Source organism: Oryx dammah, unplaced genomic scaffold (genome assembly GCF_014754425.2).
Source record: "Oryx dammah isolate SB20612 unplaced genomic scaffold, SCBI_Odam_1.1 HiC_scaffold_7, whole genome shotgun sequence".
In the NCBI taxonomy this organism is placed as follows: Eukaryota; Metazoa; Chordata; class Mammalia; order Artiodactyla; family Bovidae; genus Oryx; species Oryx dammah.
In genome coordinates, this window is record NW_024070191.1 from 36,406,599 (window position 1) to 36,422,002 (window position 15,404).

Genomic DNA, 15,404 nt, shown 5'->3' on the forward strand with positions numbered 1-15,404 from the left:
TGCAGGTTCATTAAAAAACTAAAAATACGACCCAGCAACCCCACTCCTTTGCATATACCCAGCTCAGTTCAGTTCAGTCGCTCAGTCGTGTCCAACTCTTTGCGACCGCATGAATCACAGCACGCCAGGCCTCCCTGTCCATCACCAACTCCCGGAGTTCACTCAGACTCATGTCCATCGAGTCGGTGATGCCATCTAGCCATCTCATCCTCTGTCGTCCCCTTCTCCTCCTGCCCCCAATCCCTCCCAGCATCAGAGTCTTTTCCAATGAGTCAACTCCTTGCACAAGGTGGCCAAAGTACTGGAGTTTCAGCTTTAGCATCATTTCTTCCAAAAAACACCCAGGACCAATCTCCTTTAGAGTGGACTCGTACCCAGAGAAAACCATAATTCGAAAAGATGCGTGCACCCGAATGTTTATTGCAGCACTGTTCACAATAGCCAAGACATGGAAGCAGTTCATCAAGAGAGGAATGGATAAAGAAGATGTGGTACGTATATACAATGGAATATTACTCAGCCATAAAGAAGAATGAAATAATGTCATTTGCAGCAACATAGAAGCAACTGGGTATCATCCTCTTAAGTGAAAGAAGTCAGACAAAGATAAATATCATATGATATCACTATATGTGGAATCTAAAATAAAAGAATGATACAAATGAACTTATTTACAAAACAGAAACAGACAAACTTCAGAAACAAACTTACAGTTACCAAAGGGGAAAGGTTGAGGGGGGGTGGTTATAAATTAGGAGTTTGGGATTAACATTGCAAATTATATATAGAGAGATATAGATATAATAGATAACAAAGTCCTGTATAGCACAGGGAACTCTACTTGTTTTTCTGTAATAACCTATATGGGAAAAGAATCTGTAAAAGAATGCATATATGTATAATGAAATCATTTTTCTGTTACCTGTTGTGCTATATACTAGCACAACATTGCAAATCAACTATACGCCAATATAAAAGTGTAATTAAAATTTTTTCTTTTTTAATATTTTCATTTATTTTTTTGGCTTTGCTGGGTCTTAGTTGAAGTATGAAGGATCTTTAGTTGCGACATATGAACTCTTAGTGGCAGCATATGGAATCTTGTTCTCTAACCAGGGATCGGATCCAGGCCCCCCTGCCCTGGGGGTGTAGAATCACAGCCACTGGACCACCAGGGAAATCCCATCCCTTTTTTCCTTTTGCCTGGAAGCTAGAGGGTAATTTCTCTTCCATCTCACAGATATACGTGCCAATAACAGGTCACCTTGTTTTCCTAGCAAATGGGCAGAGTGAAGTAGAGAGTGTATCGCCCTCCTGGAACCCAAAGAGCGTCTGGCGAAGTGATGAGCTCTAGGCCAGGGAGCTCTTCTGTCCTTCAGACTTCCGCTCTCTCCTTCCCCGCCTCACATCTGCCACGGGACCCAGTTGATCCTGAACCCCAGACCAAAGTGACCTCAGGCAGAGCTCCTCAGGCTGTGAAGGGCGTGCACATCCCCAGGGGATGCTGCCTGGGGTCCTGCAGGCCTCACGGGCTGCCCGTCCCGGCTCAGAGCGGAGTGATGTGGACCAGGAAAGCTGGGGCTTGGGAGTCACACATGCGGAGTTCCAGTGAGTTCACGGAAAAACTGTGGCTGTGGGTAGTGATGCGATCCTCGTGAGCCGTCATTTCTTCATCTGTAGGGTGGAGGAAATTCCCAGCTCTCGAGGTTGTCATATTATCACAGAGAAGGTGCGTGGAAACTACCAAACCGGTGCCCCTCACACCTTAGCGGTTGTCGAATGTAAGGTGTGGCTGGTGTTAATCGAACCCTCGTTTGTAGTAGAGGCACACGTGTGGAAGGGGAGGGAACTGGCTGCCTGTGTGCGTCTGTGTGGACGGGGCACGAGGGACAAGAGGCCCCAGCGTTTGAGAAGCATTCCTGGGAAGCCGCTGTTCACTCCGGTGCCACTTTCTGACCCATCTTTCAAGTGCCTCATTTTTCTTTTTTTTTCTATTTCTTACTAGACTTAGACAAAAAGAAGCACGTGGAGCTGAAGATGGACCAGGCTTTGCTGCTCATCCATAATGAACTGCCTGGGACAAACCTGACCGTCTACTGGAATTTTGATCGCTGTTACCATGTAGGTGCCACGTGTGTGCTCACAGTTGTGTTTCTTCTGAGGCTAGTCTGGTGTGAGCTTGGTGCTGTCATGAGCCAACAAACATGTTAGTTTGTTGTTGTTGTTTTATACTTTTATTTATCTGCTTATGCCTCTGCTGGGTTTTTGTTGCTTTGCACAGGCTTTCTGTGGTTGCGGCGCTCAGGCTTCTCGTTGCAGTGACTTCTCTTGTGTCAGAGCACAGGCTCTCCATCCTCGGTCTCAGTAGTTGCAGCTCCCAGGCTCTAGAGCACAGGGTCGGTGCACAGGATTAATTACTCCATGACACGTGGGATCTTTCCAGACCAGAGATCAAACCCATGTCCCTGCATTGGCAGGTGGATTCTGAGCCACCAGGGAAGTCCCCACATGTTAGCTTTACAGGTGAGGAAGGCTAGATAAAGGTTCAGAAGGAATGCCATCATGGAGAATGCCTGGCAGTGGGCTACATCTGTTCATCTTCTCTTTTCCCTGCCCTTCTTTTTCAGACCAATGAGATGAGTAAATTGATAGACCTGTTTTTGGGGTTTCTGTTTTAATTTGACAAGTGCTCTTTCATGCCACAGTAAGAGCATAAACCAAATCTGGGCCACTTGCCCATTTCTGCTGCCTCTTAGGGCCTGTGCCCTTAGAAGCACTCTCCAGGGGCCTAGGGTGTGACAGGTTTTCAAGTTGTAGAGAAAAGATGCGCTAGGACTGGAGTCTCAGCGGGTGTGCATAGTTGCCTTTGCAGTTGGTTCAGCTTGACCCCTTATGAAGCCTGAACTAATAGTGTTTTATTTGACTTCTCTGCCTACTGCATAACCCTCTTGCTGAACCAGAGAAGGAAGGGATGAGACTCGGGCCTTCTCCACGGAGGGGTAGTGAGGGCTGAGGGAGGCCCACGCTGAGGCCCTTCTGATGATAAAGAATTTTATATGAAGGTGTTACTCCTGTGCTAAACCTTATTGCTTTTTCAGTACAAGGCTATTCTTCCATGTAAAATGAAATAGTCTACTTCCAAGTTGAGAGCTTCAGTGTACCACCTTCAGAGGAGGAATTTTCATGGATAGTGATCTGTTTAGTGGTGTTGTTTAGTTGCTAAGTTGTGTCTGATTCTTTGCAACCCTATGGACTAGCCCACCAGGCTCCTCTGTCCATGAGATTTCCCAGGCAAAAATACTAAAGTGGGTTGCCATTTTTTTCTCTTGGGGATCTTCCCAACCCAGGGATCGAACCCACATCCCCTTCATTGCAAGTGGATTCTTTACCTCTGAGCTACCAGGGAATCCCCTGTTTAATGTAAACAGCTTTTTTTAAAAGGCAAATTTTTAAAAGTCCACAGTATGGGCATCAGCGGGAAGGTGACGGAGCAGTATGTGACACCTTCTGTAAAGGGATATGAAACAGAACATCGGTGATACTAAGAAGGCAGGTTAAGACCAAGGAAAGGTTTATCACACAAGAAGGTTTACGTATTTAATGAAACATCAATCATGTCTTGTCAAAAGAGACTAAACACAACAGGCAGAAATACTTTCTGCAATTTCATATCTCTACACAACAAAAATATAATGGAAGAGAGAATACAAAGGTAAATATTTCATGGAAAATCTTTGACCTGGCCAAAGCAATTCTTATGAAAATTTGTTTCTAAATGTTTCACACAATAAAGATGATGTTAATACAATTCATACAAGTCGCAGCTTCTGTTTAATGAGGGCCTGCTCTGTGTTCTGCATGTTACAGCTCATATAATCCTCACGGCATTCCAGGATTCTGCAAGCGGTGCTGCTGAAATTAAGGGCAGGAAAGGGACTTTCTCCTGGGGCCCCTAGCAGTCACTTGGCAATGCTGGGGTCCACACCCCTTGCTCTAGCTTCAGAGTCTGTCCGCTTTCCGAATTCTGCTTTATGTTTATCAGGAAGAAAAGGGGAAATGCAAAGCTAGTGAGTAAGGATCTCAGGGTTTTGGAAATCAGTGTCATCATCCAAACAAGATAAAAAGGAAGCAATAACAGCAACTATGGAAACTACAAAGTGAGAAAAAAATGGGAATAAGAATGAGCCAAGTGATTTTTCAAAAAATAAAAGTCACACATGCTCTGTAACGGTCTATAAGGGAAAAGAGTCTAAAAAAAAAGAGAGGGGATATATACTGATTCACTTTGTTGTACAGCAGAAACTAACACAACAGTGTAAGTCAACTATACTCCAATAAAATTTTTTAAAAAGTCACACAAGTGATAAATTACTGATATATTTAAAGAGCAATGGAAATTAATAAAATTAGAATTTATATGTCAACAGAGATTAAAATAATTATGGTTCGAAGAACAGTTAAAACTGATCAGTTTAAAGTAAAAAAATCAGTTCCTTTAAAAAATGTAATATGAAGATTGATTCAAGAAGTTGAGGACATGCAATTTCCCTGGTGGTCCAATGGTAAAGACTCCGTGCTTCCAATGCAGGGGGCTTGGGTTCAATCCCTGGTCTGGGACATTCCATATACTGTGCTGTGTGGCAAAAAAAAAATAATAATAAAATTGAGGACATAAATAGATCAGCAACTGATTAAGAAATCTGGAAAATTATAGTGAATTTCTCAACATAAAAATAGATCACTTTTTCCTTCATTTTCAAATAATAAATAATTATAAATCTATATAAACCCATGCTAAATATAACAACTATTAAAAACATGATGGCTTGATATCTGATTCATTCTACAGGGTATTAATCTTAAAACCTATCAAAGACGTGAGAAGACATGCAGGTCAGTGTTTCTAATTAATGTGGATAAAAAAGTCTTAAACTCGTATCAGGTAGAATAAGTTGGCATACTGAGAGATTTCTGATGACTTATATTTTCATCCTTGAGGGATCTATAAGAAGTCGTGTATATGGGCAACGATCAAACTTAAATGGGAAGATTATAGTCTAAATGGGGAGATGGCCATCGTACACTGATGTGATAATTAAACACAGGAAAAATGGCAGTACTTCCCAAATGAGTTTATACAGTCAACACAGTTGCTGTTAACACAGCAATGGATACTTTATAGAAGCTGCATAAAAAGAATTCCAGATCATATGAAAGACTTTAAGTGGGCAAGTGAATCAGAGGATGGCCCGAAAGTGAACGGATGGTCCAGAGCCTTGCTCTGCCCAACGAGGTGCCTCACAGAGCACAGTGGTGAGTGCAGCCAGGGAGAAAAGCGAGGACCAGTGGCCCAAACTGAGTGTGACCAGTAGACTAACTTGTGCATCAGTTGAACATACTACAGTGCAAACCATGGAAAAGGCATCTGGAGTTATCTGATCCCGTCTATCGAATACCCCAAGTAGATTCAAGTAAAAACACCCTACAACTTAAAAAAAAAAAGCAGAATACATCTTTATGCTCATGAAGCAACAGAAGAAATAATACACCAGAGTAGTGTGAATGTATAAAGCTTTATAGACAGCAGAATGTAGCAGGATGAAAGCATTAGAGTGGGGAGGTGTTTGAGAGAGTTAGATGCTTAATGTTGCAGTATGTGAGGACAGATTTCTAAGATTATGTTTGCGGGAACTAGGTGTCTAACGTGGTTCACACCATAGGGAACATAAAAGAGCCAAAGAAAATTGAATTATTTAATCTACTGATAGGGGCTTCCGTGGGGCTCAGCAGTAAAGAATCTGCTTGACCATGCAGGAGATTCGGATTCAATCTCTGGGTCGGGAAGATCCCCTGGAGAAGGAAATGGCAGCCCCCTCCAGTATTCTTGCCTGGGAAATCCCATGGACAGAGGAGCCTGATGGGCTGCAGTCCGTGGGGTCGCACAGAGTCAAACACGACTGAAGCGATTTAGCATGCATGTACGCATTGGAGAAGGAAATGGTAACCCACTCCAGTATTCTTGCCTGGAGAATCCCATGGACAGAGGAGCCTGGCGGGCTGCAGTCCATGGGGTCGCAAAGAACCAGACATGACTAAAGCGACTAAACAACAACACATCTACCGATAATTAAAAATGTAATCTGAATGCTGTGGTATTATAAACTCCTAGCGCCTGAGCAAAAGCAAGAAGGATGTGACATCCTGGTCAGGCTCTGAGAAATAAATGTTAGTTTTTTTATTTTATGTGAATGTTGTTTGGCCATGTGTAACAAGAACCATTAAAATGATGATTTTTTTTTAAGCCAGTAATCTCATTTTTGGAAATTTATCCCAGGGAAAGAATTTAAAGGAGTAAGAAGATCATGTGTAGATCTTTAAGAACAGTATAATTTTTATAAATTATAAATATGTATTATCAAAATGTCATATCATTAAATTATGTCTTTCAAAACTATAATTTATATACAAAATAATAAAAGCTTTGAAAGCAGCCTAAGTATTCCTAACTATAGTATGTGATAGAATATGATGTATCAATTAACACCATTATAAATGGGCAAGTTGAGTAGAATCATATGTTTATTTGTTAAATTATAGGCAAAACCATAAAAGGCAGTATTTAATGGATGCTCTATTTGTTAATGATGTGAAGAATTGACCTGTGAATAAAGGTTTGTGTAGTTCCATAGCAACACCTACTTACATAGACAAATTTGACCTAAATTACTGAAATTTTAACATTATTTACAAGCATGAAGAAGTTTTCTCAGGCCCTTCAGTTGGTTATCCGACCACCGCAGACTGCCAGACCCCTAACCCTGGCCTGTGCTTGGATCTCTAGTGCCTGCTCCAGGTTCTGGCCACCGTCCCGCAGAGCAGGAAGGTCGGGCGGCCGGGCGTCGCAGCCGTGGCCGTGGGCACCCAGCATGGATCCATCCTGCAGCTGAACGACACCGCGGAGGACAAGGAAGTCTGTAGGTTCGTACCCGCTTTGATGTGACTTACTGAAATCTGCAGTTTTCTCTGCTTTTTTTTTTCCTGTTTGGATTCTAGCTCTCCCTTCTTTCAGAGTATCTTTCTGTGTCCTCCCTGGTCTCCACTCAGAAATGCCTCTCACTCTGTCTGGACGTCATCACCAGTATCTAGCTCCTTATTTTCTAACCTAACGGTGTTTCTTCATTTTACCTAACCTCTGTAGGCTGGAGTATAAATTTGGAGAATTTGGAAACTATTCTCTCTTGGTAAAGCACGTCCATGACGGAGTCAGTGAAATTGCTTGTGACCTGGTCGTCAACAAGGAGCCAGTTGACAGTAACCTTCGTACGTACATGCTCTTGCTTGATTCTGAGAGTTTGCATTTTCAGCCATTTCAGTTTTTGAGTATTGTTTGCAACATGTTGTGTAATTCAAACCCTGGATTACAGGTTGTCTATCTCATTATGGCATATTTGTAGTGTATTTATTGTGCCATTGGTATATACTAAGAAAATTACGTGATATATGAGAATATTTGATATATCCACATATTCTCATAGTTGTTTTTGGTTTAATTTTGAAGCATAAATAAGCCAAAAACAGTTAATGCAGTGGAAAGAAACTAGAAATTGGCTAGCAATCTGGCAGGTGACTGTCAGGTATCTTTCCTTGTTTTAGGGTTTAGAATACAGTGTTTTCTGTATGTGTCTTTGACAGTTCAGACATCCTCTTGGGTTCTGAAGGAGTTGTTCAGTCTCTAATAACTCCTCTGGAGGAAATGAGTTGTTCCGGGTCCCTAGTAGATACTATCAGAAGTCCCTGGGGCTGTTCCAAACAGTAAGTACTGTTCGCAGTGACGCTGTTGAAGACTTGTTTGGTTGTGTCAGAAGAACATCAGATAGAGGCAACATGAAAGGGCCAACGTGGGAAGATTCAACCATTAAAAGAATAATGAAGTAATTGATGGAAACACACTGAACATAACAAAAACCAACGAGTTCACTATGAGGCTAAAAAGCACAAGGCCCCCGTCCCCAAACAAACAATATTTTGGTTGCCTTTGGGAGTGACAAAGACACCTGATGTTAACTGGTGCAATTAAAATAATGGAAAAGCAGGATCATCAGTCATGCCTTTCCTGTTTTTGACTATTTTAGGATAACGGAGTAGTCCTAGGTGAAGAGGGTAAATTCTTTACAGAAGAATCCAGCTAATAATATGGCAGAATACTTTGCAACACCCAATGAAATCATCGATTTAGGCAAAAACCATGAGTGAATGGAACCATCCGACGAAAGGGGGACTTTACACGGGAGGGGTCAGGCCTCCACCCCCGAACGTGGGCATCAGGTGCACGGTGGGAAGCAGGAGGTGCTCCTGATGGGACGCGTTGGCGAAGATGCCGCACCCGCAGAGTGTCCCTGCCGGGAAAGTGGGCCTTCTCGACCAAGGCTGAACAGCTGCCTTCCCATCTGCAGCACACGCCGAGGACAGAGGAACGAGATCAGCAACACCGGAGGGGAGCGCCCTGGCAGATCTAGACCGAGAATGAGGCGCCCTGATAGGAGACGGCCAGCCTCGTGTAAATCAGGCCCGTGACTGTGGACGAACGCACAAGACTTAAGAAGCGTTACAACACGTGCAAGGTGTGAGCCTCACCTCGGTCCTGATTTGAACACACAGACTGTAAAACGTGTCTTCAAGACAACTGGAAAAATTTGAATACGGAGTCAGTGTTAGCCAGGGAGTTATTAATTTTGTATCACGTTGTGCCTATACAGCAAAAGGTCCATTTTAAAGAAACTTTTCATTTTGAAATAGCTTTAGACTCATGGAAACATTGCAAGGAAGCATTCCCATATGCCCTTCGCCCAGCTTCCCCTAAGCGCCTGAGCTGTGGAATCACAGTACCGTGATCCTCATATAGTTTCTGGAACCAGGCACCCGACATGCACCCAGTGCTGTTAGCTGAGCTTCGGACTTCGCAGCTTCCTCCAGCTGTCTTTCTAGTGTCCTCTTCCTGTCCAGGGTTCCAGGGCACTTAGTGGTCAGGTCTCCTAGGCTTCCTCTAAGCCAACCTCATCTTTTCTAATCAGGCTTTCTTGATCTTTTACCACCTTGACACTTTTGAAGAAGTCTGGCCAGTTGTCTTCTTACTTGGGTTTGCTTGCTGCCTTCCTTTGACCAGGGAGAGGTTGTGTGTCTTTAGCAGAGAGTCCTGTGGAAATGACGCTGTGTCCTTCTGGGGGGTGGGGGAGTCAGGTCAAGGGTTGCATTATGTTAAAGATGTACATCCCAAAGATGTGGGAGTGAAATAACTGATGTCAGGGATTTGCCTAAAAGACTTCAGGCGAAAAAAAAAAAAAAGAATGAAGATGAAGCAAGAGTGACAATGTCTGAAATTCTAGAATCTAGGCTACAAGTGTATATGGGTTTATTATACAATGGTCTGTAGTTTTGAGTATGTTTGATATTTCTCGTGATGAAAATTAGCACTTTAGTCATGAATTGTATTCTCAATTGTTAGTAAGAAATTTCACATAAGGGATATAGGCCTTCTCTTCATGTTGCCATTTTTATTTGTTTGCATTTTTTTAACTTTTCCATTTTATTGAAGTACGGTTAATTTACAATGTTGTGTTAATTTCTACTGTACAGCAAAGGTGACTCGCTTGTACATATAAATACATTCTTCTTCATATTCTGTTTGCACATTTCATTCACAGATTAACTGCAGTGACGTGGCAGCCTCGATGCTTGTGACCACACTTTTGGTGATGACGTGTTTCCTTTTATTTTTGCAGCTGTGGGTATCGCGTTCCTTGTCGGCATGGCGCTCATCATCGTGGTGTCCTTCCTGAGGTTCTTGCTGAGGTAAGTTGGGGCAGGCACACTGGGGAAAATAGAATATAGAAACAATGTGTTCAGAAAGGGTAGTTTGATCATTATTCCTGGATTAAATGAAAATTTACTGTGTCCACCATGCCATCCTAGTTGTTAGGGATTCCGTGTCAAATAGGAGATGGCCTCTGACTTCAAGGAAATAATAACCTAGTTGGAATAGATCTTTACCTTCAGTTCTTCCATGCGGCTGAAACGTAGAAGAAAATGCTTGAGCAATCACTGTTTCCTGGAGGACTCAGATGCTGCTTTGTGGCGTGTGGAAGTGGCCTGTGATGGTTTGGGGAGATGCTGACACCCTGACTCTCTTCTTCCTCTCAGCTCTGAGCCCTGAGGCCGTGCCTCTGGCCCCAGCTCCTGCGGCCAGGACCTCCCACCTCGGGGTGGACTCTCCCTTGGTTAGGGTCAGCCAGCTCAGAGAGGGAATTCCTTCCCCTCTGCTGGTAAACTGCCGTTCTGGCGAGTGGATCTGTGAACCGGAGAGGAAGAAGACAGTGAACTAGACTCAGGCCCAGCATAGTATCTTTCCAAGGGAAGGTCTCTCCTCTTCGAAGGAGTAGCATTGAGTTTCTGCATGCTCAGCCAGCGAGAGTCTCAGGAAACACCGCATGATGCTCCTGGTGAGCTGGATCCAACCTGGAAGAAAGAACTTAGAAAGAGTGTGCTTCCGTGGCGGAGAACCCTGGCTATGCAGGAGAGCTGCCTGCTCCCGAGCAGACAGTGAGCCTCACTGCCTTTCAGCCAGCGCAGTCCTCGCAGAGGAGGCGCACCCCTTTGAATGGTGATGAGATACAAATAATGTTCCAGTTTCTGAGAGTGTTTTCATTTGGTGTGGTTTCTTGGCGAGCTGGGTCTTCGTTGCTGCTCGTGGGCTTCCTCTAGTTGTGACGAATGGGGGCTAATCTCTAGCTGCTGCAGGCAAACTTCTCACTGTGGTGGCTTCTCTTGTTGCCGAGCACTGGCAGGGTGCGCAGGCTCAGTAGTTGTGGCTCACGGGCTTAGTTGCCCCACGGCATGCAGGGTCTTCCTGAACCAGGGACCGAACCTGCATCCCCTGCATAGGCAGGTGGATTCTTAACCACTGGGCCACCAAGAAGTCCTCATTTGCTGCATGTCATGTGAATGTGTCTATTGCATCATGTTTGAAGTAGTAGCTAGCTGACATCAGGCTCCTGCAAAGAGAAGAACTTCCCCTGCCCCCTAGTGGAACTGAAACCCCTTTTGCACATGATTCTGCCTTCGCAGCCTGCGGGCAGATGCTCCTGTGGGCAAAGCAGAAGTTCCCTGTGTCTCCCGTCAGCCTCCAGCTGCCCCTGGAAGCCCCAGAACGTTCACATGTGTGTGAACTAGAAAAGAATCTGAAAAAGTCGTCAGAAAAGAGTATATTGTGTCTCTCCTCTTCACTTGGGGGAACAAGCATGTATAAGAATATAAGTGCTTTTCATTTCCCAACTGTAGTTTTTAAACATTTTTGTTGTTGTTGCTCAGTGCTCAGTTGTGTCTGACTCTCTGTGACCCCATAGACGGCAGCACACCAGGCTTCCCTGTCCTTCACCATCTCCCGGAGTTTGCTCAACTCATGGCCATTGAGTCCGTGATGCCATCCAACCATTTCATCCTCTGTCGTCCCCTTTTCCTCCTGCCTTCAGCCTTTCCTAGCATCAGCGTCTTTTCAAATGAGTCAGTTCTTTGCATCAGGTGACCAAAGTACTGGAGTTTCAGCTTCAGCATCAGTCCTTCCAATGAATATTCAGGGTTGATTTCCTTTAGGATGGACTGGTTTGATCTCCTTGCTGTCCAAGGGACTCTCAAGAGTTCTTGTCCAGCATCTTAACTTCTCCTTTTTCACCCTCAATTATATGGTTCTCTTTCAAAGTTTTTCATGTGACAGTGATATTATTAGTGCTGAATAAACAAAAAATGGGAGTTGACTTGTAGTGGGAAAAAAAGAAATTTAAAATATATGCATTGGATACATGGATCATATTTGTATACTGTTTTGAACAATTAATTTGCAAAAAGATAGGAAAATTGAACTGGCTGGATTTTTTGGGGGATGGGGGGTAGGCCACACTGCTTGGCTTACAGAATCTTGATCTTAGTTCACCCACAAAAGATCAAGCCAATGCCCCCTTCAGTGAAAGAGCAGTCCTGAATCACTGGACCGCCAGGAGATTCCCTGTGTCCTAGTTTAGATTCCACGTATGAGTGATAACCGTATTGGGCTTTCTCTTTCTGAGCTCACTCAGTATGATCATCTCTAGGTCCATTCATGTGGCTGCAAATGGCATTATTTCATTCATTTTTGTCTTTGGGGCTGAGTGGTATCCATTGTATATATATACTGCAGTGTCTTTATCCATTCCTCCATCGTTGTTACTGAACTGTAAGAACTGTCTGTGTATTTTGGAAATCAAGCTCTTCTCAGTCACATCATTTGCAAATATGTTCTCCCAGCCCGTAGGTTGTCTTTCACTTTGTTCGTGGTTTGCTTTGCTGTGCAAAAGCCTGTAAGTGTAATTATTTTTGCTTTCATTTCTGTTCCGTTGGGAGAGTAACCTGAGAAAACATGGGTGCAATTATTATCAAAGAATGTTTTGTATATATTTTCTTCTAAGAGTTTTATGGTCTTATATTTTAAGTCCTTAGGCCATTTTGATTTATTTTTGTGTATAGCGTGAGGGTGCCTGTAGCTTCATTAATTTACATTTAAGGTGGACAAATATTAATAAAATCAGAATCGAGAGAAAATCACCCATTCACCTTGACACTCTTGTTTTTGCTGGGTTTCTTTACTGATATTTCTGAAACTTAAATTATTGAAGTATAATTGATTTACAGTGTATGTTAATCTTTGCTGTACAGCCAAGTGACTCAGTTATATATATACACACATATATATAGACATTCTTTTTCATGTTCTTTTCCATTATGGTTTATCACAGGAGGTTGAGTATAGTTCCCCAAGCCGTACAGCGGGTCCTTGTTTCTCTGTTCTGTATACTGTGTATCTGTTTGCGTCTGCTAATCTCAAACGCCCACTGCGTCCCTCCGCTGCCCTCCATCCTCCTGGGCAACCCCGGGTCTCGTCTCTGTCTGTGAGCCTGTTTCTGATTCAGAGATAGGTTCCACGTGGAAGCGGGGCCGCGCGGCGTTGGCCTTTCTCTGTCTGGCGTGCTCGGCTCGGTGTGGTCACCTCTGGGCTCCTCCCGCCCCGCCCCGCCGCTCTGGTCGCGGTGCCTCCGCCTCCCACGGCCGCGGACGCTTGACCCGCCATCGCCGCCTTGCGCGGTCGATTGCTGCGCCCCTTGCTGCTCTGACTTTAACCAGAATTCCAGCCGCGGGGACTAGCGGAGTCATCTGCCCTCCCGACGCTCTTAAGGAAGGCTCTGTCTTTACGCCTGCTTCCTCTCGGAGGCAGCCGTGCTGTCAGGGTCCTGCGCTTGAAAGCACTGCTGCTGTGAACTTTGGTTTCTACTTTGGTTTCGTTGAAACCGAAAATGTTTGATTCTTTGACTTTATAGAATATGAGCTTTCATTTTCTTTCAGCATAATGTGCTGAAAATTGTGCCCAAGAAAATAAATTAACTAGGCCTTTTATTTGTTGACAGTTTGGAAGACTTCCAGAATTGGATTTCTAAAGCAATCAATTCTCGGGAAACTGATCGCCTCATCAATTCTGTGAGTGATTAGAATGTGTCTTGTGTGCTCTGGGTGTCTTTCTGGATTCGGAATTTACAGTCCCTTATGTAGTCATCTAGACTGCCTTACGTGTGCACAGCCAGGTCGGGCGCCTGCCTTCTTGACCACCAGAAGCCCCTCCGGCCCCCGTGAAGGGCGCCCCCTCCTCCTTCTTTGTGAGACTGGAGCTCGGGCTCTATGGTGATGCTCAGTGTGGACAGCGCGTCCACTCCGCAGGCAGCACTGTTGAATACACCCAGTTAAGTAGAGAGTGTCAGGATTGAAGCGAAAGAATGAGAGACATGAGTATTAAATCTGTACACGTGACGGCCTGCCGTGGTGATGAAATGTCCTGTCTTGTGTTAATCAGTCCCTTATGGACACATCTGAGTCCACTTGTGGACATACCTGCGGGTGTTCTTATCCCAGACATCCTCTGTGGTTGTTTCTCAGCCCGGCCACTCAGTAGAGGTGCGAAACCCTAATCTCTAGGTGGGTCTTTACAGAAGCAAGTGAAAGTATCATCCAGGCACAGTGATCCTCAGCTTTCACTCTGCTGGTTTCTGTCCTAAAAGAAGAAAAGTCTGGTTTACTCTTTTGCATCATGAACTATTTGCATTTTTTCCCCTTTTCTGGAAGGAGCTGGGGTCCCCAAGCAGGGTGAGTGACCCCCAACCAGAGGCCTGGCGTCGGTCGGCAGCCCCGCTGCGCCTCCGCTGTGTGGACACGTTCCGAGGGTACGTGGGCTCCTGGTGGCATGTGGCCTCGGGTGGCACATTCACACGCACACACACACTTGCCGCAGGAGGTATTTCAGGTGCCCTTTGCTCTCGAGGCTGGAGATGGTCCCCTGCTGTAAAGCTACGGTGGCAGCCTCTCCTGACTCGAGAGTGTCGTGAGAGCCAGGCAGATGGATCACTCAGAGCAGTGGAGGGAGAGGCTGAGACCCACCTCCCGGGGGCCTGGGGGCCCGGGAGCTGCTGGGGGATCACTCCTGCCTGCGAGGAGCTGCCCCGGGCACCTTTGTCTGCTCAGCAGCTGCACAGATGGGCCAGTGCCCCAGCCTGGAAATGGAATGCGGGGCAGCCTTGTCTTCTTGCAGTCACAGAACAGCTCAAACATCAGGCCCTTTTGATAGCAAACCCAGAGTCACGCGGTCCAGAATGGCGGCCAGGACCAGATGCTGACAATGAGGCCTGAGACCATGTGGCCGAGAAGACACCTCTAGGTGTCAGGTCTGGTCTTCTGTTGCTCCCCACTGAGACCTTTCAGAACACTTTCAGGGCTCCCCTGACCCCACCTCCCCAGGGCTCTGAATGCCCCTTTCTGTGTGTCTGCAGCCAGGCAGTAGCAACAGTAATGATACTAGTAAAAACCATCATAACACGAGTCCTCCTGTGCGCCAGGCCCAGTTCCAACCTGTCTTCATCTTTTCATCTCTTAGCAGTCCTGTGAAGTATATACTTCCTAAAACGTCCCTATTTCTCATGGAGCAGTTGAGCCTCAGAGTTGAGTAAGCTGCCCGAGGTCACACAGGGACCGCGTGGGATGTGAAAGCAGTCGGCTGGGCTCCAGTGTGCTGTGCTTAGTTGCTCAGTCGTGTCCGACTCTTTGTATACCCCATGAACTGTAACCCCCGCTAGGCTCCCCTGTCCATGGGATTCTCCAGGCAAGAATACTGGAGTGGGGTGCTATGCCCTCCTCCAGGAATCTTCCGAATCCAGGGCTCGAACCCAGGTCTTCCACCTTGCAGGTGGATTCTTTACCATCTGGGCCACCCCGGGAAGCCCAAGAATACTGGAGTGGGTAGCCTGTCCCTTCTCCAGGGGAGTCTCCCTGACCCAGGA

At 45.2% G+C, this 15,404-nt stretch overlaps 1 protein-coding gene across 2 annotated transcripts in view; it reads left to right on the forward strand.

Moving 5' to 3' along the window:
* The first annotated feature begins 1,160 nt into the window (after nt 1-1,160).
* HGSNAT (heparan-alpha-glucosaminide N-acetyltransferase) overlaps nt 1,161-15,404 on the forward strand; it is a 29,818-nt gene continuing 15,574 nt past the window's right edge. The window contains exons 1-7 of one of the 2 annotated variants that reach the window (XM_040243272.1): nt 1,161-1,729; nt 2,006-2,121; nt 6,842-6,978; nt 7,199-7,320; nt 9,780-9,849; nt 13,488-13,557; nt 14,197-14,294. In XM_040243272.1, the coding sequence (XP_040099206.1) occupies nt 2,038-2,121; nt 6,842-6,978; nt 7,199-7,320; nt 9,780-9,849; nt 13,488-13,557; nt 14,197-14,294 (581 nt within the window). In that variant the 5' untranslated portion in view covers nt 1,161-1,729; nt 2,006-2,037. Of the gene's footprint in view, nt 2,122-6,841; nt 6,979-7,198; nt 7,321-9,779; nt 9,850-13,487; nt 13,558-14,196; nt 14,295-15,404 lie in introns of both variants that reach the window. The other variant, XM_040243271.1, reaches the window with a different exon arrangement.